At 37.5% G+C, this 15896-nt stretch overlaps 1 protein-coding gene across 1 annotated transcript in view; it reads left to right on the top strand.

Moving 5' to 3' along the window:
* CTTNBP2 (cortactin binding protein 2) overlaps positions 1-15896 on the top strand; it is a 236069-nt gene that overhangs the window by 18513 nt on the left and 201660 nt on the right. Inside the window, exon 2 of the mRNA XM_036246679.1 lies at positions 1783-1890. Coding sequence (XP_036102572.1) covers positions 1783-1890 — 108 coding nt within the window. The remainder of the gene's footprint in view (positions 1-1782; positions 1891-15896) is intronic.

Below are 15896 nucleotides of genomic sequence, written 5' to 3'. Positions count from 1 at the left end.
GGGCTTTCCATGTTTACTTCTGTGTTAGAGGTTTAGTGTAGGGTCAGGTACATGGGTGCTAAAATAGTTCTCATGAGCTGATTGATAAATGACACTATTTTTCATCTTTTTCGTCTCTAGACGTTTGCACTGTGCTGGTAAAGTGTGTAGAAAAGTCAAGTACTTAGTTGTAGTTCTGTCATTTCCTGGTTGCATGATCTGAGCACATTGTCCAACTTCTCTGAGTTGTGGTTTTCTTAAGTGACACATAGATGGGATGGTTTCTTATAGATAGATTTGGTTCTTTGAGAATACTTGGGAACCACTGGGTGCTATGCAATGTGAAGAGATATTTAGGAATGTCCTGAAGTATGGCTTCTGAGGTTGGGTATTCTAAGACATTTGGGGATGAACATGTGTCCCCTCCCTCTAATGGTGACTGGGTTTATCAAATGAGTCTCTCCACAGAAGGGCTCAGCAGAACCAAGTGTTGTAGAGGGAGCTTAGCCTGTGAAAAACTCACCAGCCAGAGCTATGAACTGATCCTCTCTCAGCTTCATCTGGAAATTCACTGTCTGAGGATATACTTGTAAAACTTGCTGTGAGGATAACGGGCAGAGTTGGAGACAAAATAATTGGGAATCAGTGGTAGATCAGTGGGATTTAAAGTGGTGATATTGGATGCAGTCACCAGAGAAGAAATACAGAGAAGACAGCCGAGCTGGCATGGTCATGGGTGAGGATTATGACACACAGGGCCCTGGTGCCAGCACCTGTGGTGTCGACGGGTCTTTGAAGGCTCATTTATTCCAGCCGCAGCCTGCCTTTGGAATGGCAAGAATCTACAGAGGCATTGTATCAGAAAGCCTTTGATAACAATATAGCAGGGGTTTCAGACTCAACTGACCATAGGCCCAGATAACAAAATGTGGGTGGTGGGCCAGGCCTCTCAAAAATGCACATTTACAACTGTGAGAGTGTGTGTGTGTGTGTGTCAAAGTAAAGAGCATGTTCCTTCTAAAGGGGCTGCTGCTACTTAGCTCTGTGGATTATTACCCTGTGGGAATGTGAATCTGAGGTTACCCAGTCATCTGAAATTTGAAGAGAAACCAGAGATCTGGATTTTTTTGTAACACCTTCAGGATTTTTTAATGTTAACTGAATAAAAAAAAATAAAACACTTTGTGGCCCAACTAACACACATCTGTGGACCAGATTTGGCTGTAGACTGCCAGCTGGTGGCCTCTGCTGCGAGCGTTCTATAAACATGACCCGTTATTATTGGATGTTCTGGAATTTATAGTAACCTTCCAGGAGCCTTTACATTAGAGCCCTTCTAAGAATACATTCTTGTGCTTTCTTGGCTACCCTTGCATTGTCCCCCCCAACATACTCCGGGCCTGTTTTGATACAAAATGTAGAGATTTTCAATTTGTGTTGCAATTTGAAGACATTCTGAATCTACATGTGCAGTCAGACTGGGAAAGTAGATCTCCCTAATGGAGAGATTTACTATGTTGGTGTTATGGTTTTTACCCCTTCTTTTTGAAGGTCAGGGCATAGAATGTCTGCTGCCAAACAGGGCCCGGGTGCTTCTTGGATTTACAGAGCCGCTGGGATAAAAATAATCTGCTGTATACCTGCCCTGTGTGTGTGTGTGTGTGTGTGTGTGTGCACGCGCACATGTGCAGGGGGGGCAGGAGTAGTAAAGAGCATGTTCCTTTTAACGAGGCTGTGCACATGGACATGTGCGTTGTTCCTAGAAATAGTTTTTTCATTGATTTTTTAAAATTTGTGTTACAGAAAAAAGAGTTTGATGTGGACACCCTCAGTAAATCAGAGCTTCGTATGCTCCTCAGCGTGATGGAAGGGGAGCTTGAGGCCAGAGACCTCGTGATCGAGGCCCTGCGGGTAAGAACTTTCTACAGGGTTGTCCCATTGCTATGTCATTTTCTTTTCTCAAAGGGCCAATGGTGAAGCTTCTTTTTCTTAATTTTTCAGTCATGTAGACTTAAAATGTTTCATCATGTTAAAATGTGCCCCTCAACCCAGACATCAACCCATAATCTCTGTAAACCCAAACACTGAAGTTATGGGAAACTTGAGAATTAAGTGCTTTTGGTTTCCAAATCCTTTTGTTTCATGCTTTTATTTAGTTAAACACATACATTTTCAGAAAATTGGTTATTTGGTATCCTTCATGTATTGTGGAGGTCAGTAAGAAAAATTTTAAAAATCATTTATAAACGATATTGCTGATAATAGAGCTTTCTCCTTTCTATATAAGTTATAAATTATTTCTTATTGTCAGAAACTCAGAAGAGTTAAAAATTAAATGTTTATATATCTTCAAATAGATTTATTGCTTTCTTATCTGATCTTAAAGTAATTTTGAAATTTATAACTTGTAAAGCATTATCTTTTATTATATTATTTAAATATCTCAGTACAGCTTGTTGTTTTAAATAAAATAATGTTGTTAAACTTTCTCAATTAAGAATTTTCTAGTTGGTGTTCCCAATCTTTCATTTGTTTTGTGAGCCAAACTTAAGATTTTTTTTTTCTTTCTTTTACATTTAGTACTTTGTATATAATCAGGTATTTATTTCCTGGCTCTTGGTCATTTTAATAAGAGGGGTATATTTATTATACATGAAGTATGGGTTATCTTATTTCACCAGGGAGTATTTCCTCAAATTTTGTCTTAGGGAGTTTATTTTGACATATACAAATTTGTGGAATGTCAAAAGTTGTTGCCTCTGATGAGCACTAATGTGGTGAGGGGGAAAGGTAATAATGGTGAGTGGTAAGACATAATGGAGGAGAAGGTGGATGTGCTGAGAATCCAGTTGCATGGGGAAGGGGTGATAACAGTTACTGAAATAATGTCTCCAGGACATTTCTACAAACTGAAAATTAATACAATGGGGATATTGATTATTCCTCAGTCTGATGACAAAAGTGATTGTCTCCGAAAAATGGGAGTATAGTTATATCATCTGTAAGCCAGTATTTCAGCTGAAGGTGTTGCTTTTTGAAAGACAAGCTTTGCTAAGTAGACTTGGGCAATTGGTTGTTAGAAGTTTTCATCCTGCTTTACATTTGAAGCATTTGCATCGCTTGCCAACGTATAATTTCTTGAATGAATTTTGTGAGAGAAATGCTAAGGCAGTGTATCACTAAACTGTGTGACTCAGTCCGAGGAGAGAACAGGGCACCATCACCTGTGAGGTCAGTAGTGTAGACAATCGAGACCAAGTGGATGTGAAGGCTCCACTTCTACCCTAGGTGTTTTTCTTTCTTTTTAAATGTGTGTTTTTAAAAAAATTGATTTGCGAGAGAGAAAAACATTGGCGTGAAAGAGAAACATTGATCACATTGATTGGTTGCCTCTTGCATGCACCCCCTCTGGGAATCCAACGGGAAACCTTTAGGTGCATGGACAACACTCAGCCAACTGTGCCATACCAGCCAGGGCTACCTTAGGTATTTTTCTGTCCCTCTCTATTTACCTGTAAAAGGCATCATTGCTGTGGCATTTCCCATTACTCACACAAATGTTTAAGAATTTAGTAGAGTCTGTGTTTTTATGTATCACCTTAGCAACCACATGTATTTCTCCTTTTAACTTAATTGCAATACTTCCAAATGTAAAAGTAGAAGTAAAGGGTTACTAATGATCAGGGCTTGCCAAACTGCAAGTTTTTCACGGAATCAAGGAATGTTGCAGAGGCAAGGAAACTTACATGATATTCTAGGTCAATTTTTTGCATCCCTATCAGATCTAGTGTTTTGCTTTCATAAAATACTTTGTATTACTCTTTTGCTATCCTACAATTAAATTTATACATAATTGCATGTGTAAGTAGGTTACATTAAAAATAAACAATATATTGCTCTAATTATGATAGAAAGTAACAGGAAAGAAATTTATAACAAAACATGCATTTCAATATATAAGTGCTCAGGCATGACTCTACTGGAAGACACAATGAAGTAGGTGGCTGTTTCCACCTGTTCATAGTGTTGTCATGAACAACACTTTGAACAACAATCTTTGTCAAGGAATCCTAATCCAGGTGTGCCGTATTGTTGACTCATATACAGTGAGCAGATTTGTGATGGTTGAGGTGATTTTTCTGAAATAGTGATGACTCTTGGTAAAGTTCCAAACAGAAGTGCATATTAATGTAAGAGTTGAAGCCCTGGAAAAGTCATATTTGTTAAAACTGAAGTATGTGAAAAGGAGTTACTCTCTAGGCTCAGATAGTCATATTGAAAGTTCTAATGAAAGGAATGAACAGAAGGACATTTTAAAGTTGTTGGGGACGTGGGACTGTTCCTGCATGTGTGGTCGATCCCTAGGTCTGCCCCCTAGTACCAATCACTGTGAAAACTAAAAATGTTCTCACGTCTTTCCAAAATGCCTCCTATTACTGTACTACCTATGTGGAAAATCAGTGGGTAATACCAGTCTCATTTGTTTATAGATTAAAATCAAACAAACAAAATGAAGCCTCAAAAGAATATAAGTTAGGTTAAAATGTAGCATACACAAACTGAGTGTGTTTGGACATTCTTTTGTTTTTTTAAATGTTTCTATTGATTTTATTTATTTATTTATTTTTTAGGGAGAGAGAGACAAACATCAATGTGAGAGAGAAACACTGATCGGCTCTCCTGCATGCCCCCTATTGGGGATCAAGCCCACAACTTGGGCATGTGCCTTGACCAGGAATCGAACCCGGACCTCTCACTCCATGGACAACGCTTAATCCATTGAGACACACAAGCCAGGAAAAATTCTTAAGACTTACTGTCATTTTTATTTATTTTATTTTTTTTCCTTCATTGATTTTAGAGAGAGAGGAAATGAGAGGGAGAGAGACATATAAACATCGATGAGAAAGAAGATAGATTGGCTGCCTCCTGCAAGCTACCCACTGGGGATCTGGTCCATAACCAGGGCATGTATCCTGACCGGGAATCGAACTGGCGACCCCTTAGTACATGGGTCAATGCTCAACCAGTGAGTCATACTGGCCGGACTATTGTCATTTTTTAAAACTGAGAATTGTGATTCATTTATTTGTATGACTGTATTGTTAAGAGTAGGTAATGTCATTTTCATATATCAGTCAGAGCTGTCATAGTCTCACTGTGGTGATTTACTGATTGACGATTATTCCTGTGGGAGCTTCACTGAAGCCAGTGAAACTAATGAAATATTTGGGTTCAGACTGTGATTAAGTTGCTTTTTTCCTTTACCAGCAGAATATTATTTAGTGACTGGTCAATGCTCCAGAAAGAAACTTGGAGGAGAGAGAAGGGGAAACTTTTATTTTTATTTCATATTATGAGCTAAACTTATTCCTAAATTAAAAGTCAAAATCTACTCAATCAGTAGTAAGTATGCTGCTATTCACTGCTTTCTGTTTTCAAAGAAGTCAAAAGTAATATTTTTCTGAATATAATAAATGTTTTTGAACTTAATATGTAAATTGTGGATTTTTTTAAAATATAAGGATATCTGATTTTTACCTTAAATGGTTTTTTTTTTTTTTTTTGTTAATTGTCACCTGATTTCCACTGATTTTATAAAGGGAGTGGGGAGAGGGGAGAGAGAAAGAGAGAGACATCGATTGGTTGTCTCCCACATGCACCCAGACAGGGGCAGGGATCAAACCTGCAACCCAAGTATGTGCCCTTGACTGGAATCAAGCCCAGTATTCTTTGGTGTGGGCCGATGCTCTAACCACTGAACAACACCAGCCAGGGCTGTAGCTTGAACTTTATTAAAATTTAGAAATGATTCTGGAAAAATGGCAGAAGAGTGAATGGAAGCTACACAGACCATCTCCCAGGACCAAACTAGAAGTAGAACTAAAACACAGACAAATTGACAGAAAAAAGCAACAGAAACGCAGCTTGTGAGGATCATATAACCAGGGACACTGACTCGATCCAGGTAGGATTGCAGAGGCACAAGAGGGGGGCTGGGACCTACAGACAGCAGCAGCCTGGCTGTGAGCAGAGCCCTCAGGTTAAACTCCCAGGTGGCTCCACAGTGCAGAGCCAGCACAGATGCTAAAATAGCCATAGCCACTCACCATGGGTTCCATCAGAGGGAGGGCAGACTGGACTGGAACTGTGTGGGGACACTTCGGATTTGAAGGGCACTCAGAGGTTTTGCTGAATTGCAGCCATGCAGGATGATGGCCATCTTACTCCTTCCCAGGGCTCTGGGAAGAGGTGGCGGACCTCCCTCAGAGACTCAACCCCACCCAGGTGGGCCATTAAAATGCAAATTGAGGCTCACTAACAACCAGCATCTGCCCCACCTTTGGGAAATACCCTTACTCTGATCACCTGAGGGAGTTTTTTCAACTGAGAACCCAGGCTCTTCAGGTAACCACTACTGATAGCCTCCAGGCAAAAAGCTAGAAGATAACTGAACCATTCCTGGGCTCGCAACTCTAACCAGGAAAGTAAGACTTGACAGTGGTGTTTAATATGGCTCCTCCCTCACTCATCCAAAACCAGATGAGGGAGCGACAAAGAGCAGATCCCCAACACCCACAGGGAAAATTTTGCAGGCTCCAAAACCCATTGAGTTGGCCAGAATGGTGAAACACAGAAACAAAAGTCAAATGAAAGAAAAAGAGACCTCTACCAAAAATGAGATAAATGTGGAGCAGTTAAGCAAGTTAACAGAGCTAGAATTCAGAGCCATGATCTTGAGGAAGCTCATCAGCATGAGTAAGGACATAGAGATGTTGAAAATCAACTAATTCGAAATGAAAACCGACCAAGAAGAAATCAGGAATGACATATCAGAAATAAAGAACACATTGGAAGGTCTAAACACCAGAGTAGAGGAAGCTGAGGACCAGATCAGTGAATTAGAAACAGGATAGAAAAATCAACCAATCAGAAAACCAAAAGGAAAAATCGATTATAAAACAGGAAGACAGCTTAAGAGAACTGGGGGACAACTGGAAACGTAATAATATTCACATCATAGTAGTCCCAGAAGAAGAAAATGAGCAAGGGGTAGAGAATATATTCGAACAAATAATGACAGAAAACGTCCCTAATTTGGTGAAAGAAGAAGGCATTCAAGTTCAAGAAACACAGAACCCGAAGTAAGAAGAACCCAAATAGGCCCACACCAGGACACATAGTAATTAAAATGCCAAAAAATAAGACAAAGAGAGAATCCTAAAAGCACCAACAAATAAACAACAGGTAACCTACAAAGGAACCCCCATAAGGCTATCAGCTTACTTCTGAACAGAAACACTACAGGCCAGAAGGGAATGGCATGAAGTAATCAAGGTCATGAAAAACAAAGATATGAATCCAAGACTACTCTACCCAGCAAGGCTGTCAATCAAAACAGAAGGTCAAATAAAGAGCTTCCCAGACAGAAAAAGGCTAAGGGAATACATTAGCACCAAACCAGCACTGCAAGAAATGTTAAAAGGACTGCTGTAATTAGAAGAAGAAATAGGAAGAAAAATATGACCAAACTAAACAAAAATGGCAATAAATAAATACATATCAATAATCACCTTAAATGTAAATGGACTGAATGCTCCAATAAAAGGACATAGAGTAGCTGATTACAAGAGACCCACCTCACAACAAAGAATCACATAGGTTGAAAGTGAAGGGATGGAAAAAATCTTCCAAGCAAATGGAACGCTTAAAAAAGATGGGGTAGCAATACTCATATCTGATAAAATAGATTTCAAAATGAAATCCATAACTAGAGACAAAGAAGGCCACTACATAATATTGAAAGGATCTATCCAACCGGAAGATATAACCTTAATAAACATATATGTACCCTATATAGGAGCATCAAAATATATTAAAAATCTTCTGGAGAACTTTAAAAGAGAAATTGACAGTGATATAATCATAGCAGGGGACTTCAACACCTCGCTGACAACCAGATTCTCGAGACAAAAAAAATAGCAAGGAAACAGAGACACTAAATGAAGCACTAGAACAAATGGATTTAATAGATATCTACAGAGAATTACAGCACAAAACTACAGAATTCACATTCTTCTCAAGTGCACATGGGACATTCTCAAAGATAGACCACATGATAGGACACAAAATCAATCTCTACACGTTCAAGAAGATTGAAATCATATCAAGCATCTTCTCAGATCACAATGGCATGAAACTAGAAATCAATTGCAACAAGAACATGTAAAGACATTTGAACACATGGAGGCTAAATAGCATGTTATTAAACAATGTATGGGTTACCGAGGAAATCAAGGAAGAAATTGAGAACTTCCTGGAAACCAACGAAAATGAACACAGAACAACACAAAATCTATGGGATGCAGCAAAAGCAGTTCTGAGAGGGAAGTTCGTAACACTACATGCCTACCTCGAGAAACAAGAATCATTTCTAATTGACTGTCTAACAACTGAAAGAATTAGAAAGCAAACAAAATGAAAACCCCAAAGCAAGTAGAAGAAAGGAAATACTAAAGATCAGAGCAGAAATAAATGACATAGAGACCAAAAGAACAAATCAAACGATCAATGAAACAAAGAACTGGTTTTTGGAAAAGATAAACAACATTGATGGACCCTTAGGTAGACTCACCAAGAAACAAAATGAGAGAACCCAAATACACAAAATCAGAGACGTAAGAGAAGTACCAACTGCAACACAGAAATACAAAAGATCGTTAACAACTTCTATGAAAAATTATGTGGCACCAAATTCGACAATTTAAGCGAAATGTACAAATTTCTAAAAACACATAGTCTCCCAAAACTAAACCAGGAACAGATAGAAAACTTGAACAGAACAATAACAACTAAGGAAATTGAAGAGGTAATCAAGACTCTCCCAGCAAACAAAAGCCCAGGCCTGGATGGCTTCACAGAGGAGTTTTACCGAACATTCAAAAAGAACTAACAAAAATTCTTTTTAAACTATTTTAAAAAATTCAAGAGGAAGGAACACTTCCAAACACGTTCTATGAGGCCAGCATAATTCTAATTCCAAAACTAGAAAAAGACACTACAAAGAAAGAAAACTACAGGGCAATATTCCTGATGAACATAGATGCCAAAATCCTGAACAAAATACTAGCAAATAGAATCCAGCAATACATCAAAAAATGTATGCACCATGACTAAGTGGGATTCATTCCAGGGATGCAAGGCTGGTACAATATTCGCAAATTAATAAATGTGATGCACCACATAAATAATTTTTTTTTAAATCCTCATCTGAGGACATTTTTCCATTCTTTGTTCAAATAGAGTGGAAAGGGAGAGAGAGCTATAGAAACATCAATGTGAAAGGGACACATCGAGTGGTTGCCACCCAAACGACCCAAACAGGACCTGGGACAAACTGCAATCAAGGAACATGCCCTTAGCGGGAACTGAACCTGGGTGTCTCTGGACCACAGGCCTATGCTCTACTGCTGAGCCAAACTGGCCAGGGCATGCACCACATAAATACAATGAAGAATAAAAACCACATAATCATATCAATAGATGCTGAAAAAGCATTTGACAAAATCCAGCATCCATTTCTGATAAAAACGCTCAGTAATGTGGGAATAGAGGGAGCATATCTCGACATTATAAAGGCCATATATGAAAGACCTACAGCCAACATAATACTCAATGGGCAGAAACTAAAATGTTTCTTTTAAGAACAAGAACAAGACAGGGGTGCCCACTTTCACCACTCTTATTTAACATAATACTGGAAGTCTTAGGGACAGCAATCAGAAGGGAAGAAAAAATAAAAGGGATCTGTATTGGAAAGGAGGCAGTGAAACTGTCATTATTTGCAGATGATATGATATTATACATAAAAAATAACCCTAAAGAGTCCATCAAAAATCTACTAGACTTAATAAATCAATTTGGCAAAGTAGAAGGATAAAAAATTAACGCCAAGAAATGAACTGCATTCTTATACAGCAATGATGAATTCACAGAGAAACTGAAAAAACAATCCCATTTACTATTGCAGCAAAAAATTAAGATACCTAGGAATAAACTTAACCAAAGAAGTAACGAACCTATTTGCAGAAAACTACAGGACATTGAAAAAAGAAATAGAGGAAGATATAAAAAAGTGGAAGAACATACCCTGTTCATGGATTGGAAGAATTAACATAATTAAAATGTCCATACTACCCAAAGCAATCTATAGATTCAATGCAATCCCCATCAAAATACCAACGACATATTTCATAGAACTAGAACAAATACTTCAAAAGTTCATATGGAACCAAAAAAGACCCCGAATAGCCACAGCAATCTTGAAAAAGAAGAACAAAGTTGGAGGGATCACAATACCAGATATCAGGTTATACTACAAAGTGACTGTAACCAAAACAGCCTGGTACTGGCACAAGAACAGGCATATAGAACAGTAGAACAGAATAGAGAACCCAGAAATGGACCCAAGACACTATGCGCAATTAATATTTGACAAAAGAGGCAAGAGCATACAATGGAGTAAAGACAGCCTCTTTAATAAATGGTGTTGGGAAAATTGGACAGCTACCTGCAAAAAAATAAAACTAGACCATCAACTTACACCATACACAAAAATAAACTTAAAATGGATAAAAGACTTAAATGTGACCCATGAATCCATAAAAATCCTAGAAGAAAATGTAGGCAACAAAATTTCAGACATCATACACAGCAGAATTTTCACTGATAATCACCTAAGGCAACAGAAACAAGCTGCACAGCAAAAGAAACAACTATCCAAGTGGCAAGGCAACCCACTGTATGGGAGAACATCATTGCCAATGATATATCAGATAAGGGGTTAATTTCCGAATTATAAAGAATACACATAAAACTCAACAAAAGGAAGACAAAGAACCCAATTAAAAAATGGGCAGAGGAGCTGAATAGACACCTCTCTAAACAGGATATACAATTGTCCAAGAAACATATGAAAAAATGCTCAACATCACTAATTATCAGAGAGACGCAAATTAAAACAACAATGAGGTATCACCTCACACCTGTCAGAATGGCCGCCATCAACAAATCATCAAACAACAAGTGTTAGTGAGCGTGTGGAGAAAAAGGGACTCTAGTACACTGCTGGTGGGAATGCAGACTGGTGCAGCCAAGATGGAAAACACTATGGTGTTACCTGAAAAAAATAAAATTGAACTTCCATTTGACCCAGTGATCCTGCTTTCAGGAATATACTCTAAGAAGCCTGAAACACTAATTAGAAAGAATATCTGTACCCCTATGTTCATAGCAGCACTATTCACAATAGCTAAGATCTGGAAACAGCCCAAGTGTCCATCAGTAGACGAATGGATAAAAAAGCAGTGGTACATATACATAATGGAGTACTATGCAGCTGTAAGAAAGAACGATCTCTTATCCTTTGAGACGACATGGAGGGTCCTGGAAATTATTATCCTAAGTGAAAGAAGCCAAGCAGAAAAAGACAAATACCACATGATCTCACTTATTTGTGGAATATAATGAACATAACAGTCTGAAGAATACGGTAGACCCAGAAACATGGAAGTAGGGTACAGACTGACATCCCTAAGAAGAGGATGTGGTGGGGGGAGGGAAGAGATAAACCACAGAATTTATATGCATGTATGCCTAACCAATGGACATGGAGAACAAAGCCGGGGACAGGGCAGGGGGGAGGTGGAGGAGGGTAGCAATGGGGTAAAAAAGGTGAAACATCTGTAACAAAAATAAAATAAAAAAAAATAAGAAATATATATATAAAAAAAAGAATATACATAGAAATGATTCTGTTGTGAGGCATTCAGATCCTTTAGAATTTTATAAACTTCATTTGTTTTTATTTTTTTCATTCTCACCCAAAGGTATGTTGTTATTGATTTTAGAGAGAGAAGAAGGGGGGGGAGAGAGAGAGAGAGAAGTAAACATCAGTTGGTTACCTAACATATGCACCCCAACTGGGGATTGAACCTGTAACCTAGGTATGTGCCCTAACTGGGAATCAAATCCAAAACCTTTTGGTGTATGGGATGACAATCCAATCAACGGAGGCCCCTGTCCAGGTCTAGAATTTTAGAAACTTGAAAAGAATATTTTATACCAAATTCTTTTACTTTTTAAAATAATGTTATCTTGATGTTTTTGATTATTATAAAAAAATTGCATAGATCATTGAATTAATAGTAAAATCCATAAATGTGATTTTGGTAGGAGGGTGTTATGAAATTATATATCTTGATACTTTTACAATTTTTATAAAAATATTTCTCAGTAAGACCTGGACAGTATGGCTCAGTTTGTTGGAACATTATCCATATACCAAAAGGTGGTGGGTTGGATTCCTGGTGAGGGCACATACCCAGGTTGTGGCCCCTGGTCGGGGTGTGTGCAGAAAGCAACCGACTGATGTTTCTCTCTCACACCGATCTCTTTCTACCCCCCCCCACTCCCTCTCTGTTCCTCTCTATAAAATTAATAAAAATAATTGTCTAATAAAACAAGTCTATGGCTTGATATAATATTCAAGACATTAATTTTTAGGGGGATTATATTTTAAAAAGTGCAGTATTGATGGACATGTGAATTACATAAAGCTGTTTAACTGAAATATATTTTAATTTGATTGCATGAGAAATATTGTGTTTCTCAGTGATTCCCCTCATTGACACAAAATAGGAGTAAACCTTTGAATAATATATATATTCAAAGGAAGCCTAAAGAAAAGTACTTTATAGAAGCAGCTACATTTTCTGAAATCCAAGATAAATGCAAAGCATTCTGAATTAAATTTAATTGAATATTTAAAATTTGAGTATAAAATTAATCCAGAAATCATTTATTCAGTGCTGATTGTTTAGTTTGTGGAATCTTGTGGCCTTCACTTCTTTTTTCATCTTGCTACTAGTTTTATTTATTTTTTATCATTATCTTAGTCAAGAGAGAAAAAGAGCAAGAAAATGATGTAATAAAATTCTTAGTCAAAATTGTGTTAGCCCTGGCTCAGTGGTTAGAGCTTTAGCCCTTGGACTAAAGGGTCTCAGGTTTGATTCCTGGTCAAGGGCACCATACCTGGGTTGCAGATTCCATCCCAGGCCCCCACTGAAGACCTGTGGGAAGCAACCAATCGATGTTTCGCTCTCTCTCTCCATCCCTCACTCCCTTCCACTGTATCTGAAAAGTCAATGAAAAAATATCCTCGGGTGAGTTTTAACAACAACTAAAAATTGTGCGTTATCCTACATTTTATACGGTTCAGCTTGCTATTAGCATGTTTATGTAAATATTATAAAATTGAAACAGTGAATTGTTTGGGTAATTAGCTCTAGATTTCTTGTATCCTTTTTTTCTTTCAGACTGGATAATTGAGAATTAACAGTATTATAGACATGTTCAGTTTTCCTCCTAACAAATACTCACTATACAGTGACCATATAATCCAAATTTTCAAGTATTATTTGCATTGAAGCTTTAAAAAAAAATTAACCAGTTTAATATTTTTTCAGATAGAATGCATTTATAGTTCTTGTATCATAGGGAATATCAAATTATAGAATTACCTTGTGTAGGTGACTGTAACAAAGAGACTCAAAGTATGATAGATTAAATAAGAAGTTTATTTCTCACATACATTCTGGAGGTGAGTGATCTCCGCTCTTGAGGCAGCTCTTTGCCAAGTGGTTATTCAGCCACTTAGGTTATTTCTGTCTTACTGCTCTCCTTAGGCAGTTACTTCATCTGTATGGTTGAAGCTGGGTCAGTGCCACCTCCATATCCCAACTTCTGGTAAAGGGGACAAGAGAAGAAATAAAGAATCAGCAACTTCTTTTAAGCAGTGCACATGTGCACTGGTGAGAACTTTTGTGGACACACCTCGTTGCTTAGGAGCCTGGAAACTGGCTCCATCTGGCTGGGTACTATAGAGGAAGGGAGGACTCTGGAAGACAATCTAGTCTAGTCCATTATCTTGGTTTCAAGTTCTTTTATAAAACATTCTGGAGTACTGTGAAAGAAGATAGATCCTTTCCTTCTTCCTTCCCTCAAATGTCTAATGAGTACCTACTATGTGTCAGGCACAAAAAAAGTTTGAAATGAGTCTAAGTGGAGGTTTATTATTGTGCCAAAATATGTCCATATAAAAAATTGTGTATCTTGACTTTCTATTTATTTTTCTCAGACCGTAACTCAGTATGTTCAGATTTTGCCTAAAATTATTTTCCATTTTGAAAATCTGATCGGTTCACTGAGCTCAATGTCTGTCTGTTTGTTTGTTTTTGTTAATCCTCACCCAATGATATTTTCCCACTGATTTTTAGATAGAGTGGATGGGAGGGAAGGAGAGAGAGAGAGAGAAACATCAATGTGAGAGAGACACATTGATTGGCTGCCTCCTGCACCACCCTGACTGGGGCCTGGGATTGAACCTACAACCCAGGTGCTCTTGACGGGGAATCAAACCCACAACTGAACCAAACTGGCCAGTGTTCCAAACTTATGTTTTTAATGGTGCTGTTTTAAAGCAGGTTTGCACTATTGACATTTGGGACCAGATATTTTGTCGTTGTTGTTCTGAGGAGAGGGGCTTTCTTGCTTGTTGGAGAATGCTTAGCAGCTGCCCTGGCCTCTGCCTGCTCACTCCATGCCAGTAGCACCACCCCAGCTGTGACAGCCAAAAGATCTCTCCATGGGGAATACAATATTCCCCACTTGGGAAACGCTGATATAGTAATGGTCAAGAAAATACCACTTTTAAAACTATATTTGCTAACATAAGTGTAAGAACTCTATTCAAATACATATTATTATGATACAATAATTTTTTGGTGAAATATTTTTCCTCAAAGTTAAATTAATCTAAAAATGCACATTTTAACAAATTTCTTGCCTCTTTCAAAACACTCCACATATTTAAATTGTGTCATTTTTCAGGCAGAACTTAAATGCTTGATTTTTCAAATTAAAAGGCCTTCGTGGTGTAGTGCTGGAATTTTTACATAGAACAAAGGAAATCTCTTTAACTAAAATAAAAGCATTAAATAGAGTAATGTTTCCACTCTAGTTTTGAGAGCAGCTACTGGTGAACTATAAAGTATTGTGAGGTATTCCTCATATGACATGTGTGCTAAATAATGAAAAAAGAATAATATTCTGGTTTCAGGTAAGTAAAATACCTAGCCTCTTGCATTTCAAAATTCTCCTATGAATTCAGGCAGTTTATTGACCAAAACATACCCTTTTCATGTTGTTTATTTTAATTAATTAATGAAGTAATTTGTTGAGCAGAGCTGAATTCAAAAAAACATAAATTGTTTCTATCCCTATCTGCTAAGATTATGTCTTTGTTTCATGTCTAGAGAAAGGAAGATGAAAGTTGATCAAACACTGTATTGTTTCTGCAAGCAAATTTATTTTCATAAAATATAAAGAGCTGATGATTTTTAAATAGCATTGTATTTTGTCCAGTATGGCAAACATAGGAAGTATCAATTTTGATTCTTCTAAGAAATTTTCTTTGTCCTGAACATTTACTATTAGTGAAAGGGAAAAAAAATAGAAGAATACCAGGCAAAATGTTTTTTTATATATTAAGAAATGAAGGTGATGATGCTATGAAAGCAAAATATTTATCACTGCCATTTAATAAGCAACTAAAGTTACTTGAGCAACATTTTCAGGCTGGATATTATTAATAAATCATCAGAATATCTATGAGGACAAGCGAAAAATTAGTCTTTCCCTGCTCAGTGATGGACCATTTGCTCCACACTGGGTGCAGGATAGATTCAGGGTTACACATGGATTCAAACCTGGAATATATTTTTGTACCCTTTGGAAATTATTATAATTTGGAGGACTGTCAGTTTAATTAACAGTTCCTTTATAGAATTAACTCCTTC

This window comes from Molossus molossus, unplaced genomic scaffold (genome assembly GCF_014108415.1).
Source record: "Molossus molossus isolate mMolMol1 unplaced genomic scaffold, mMolMol1.p scaffold_m16_p_7, whole genome shotgun sequence".
In the NCBI taxonomy this organism is placed as follows: Eukaryota; Metazoa; Chordata; class Mammalia; order Chiroptera; family Molossidae; genus Molossus; species Molossus molossus.
The sequence above is the reverse complement of the archived record's forward strand: the minus strand, read 5'-3'. Positions and strand labels throughout refer to the sequence as shown.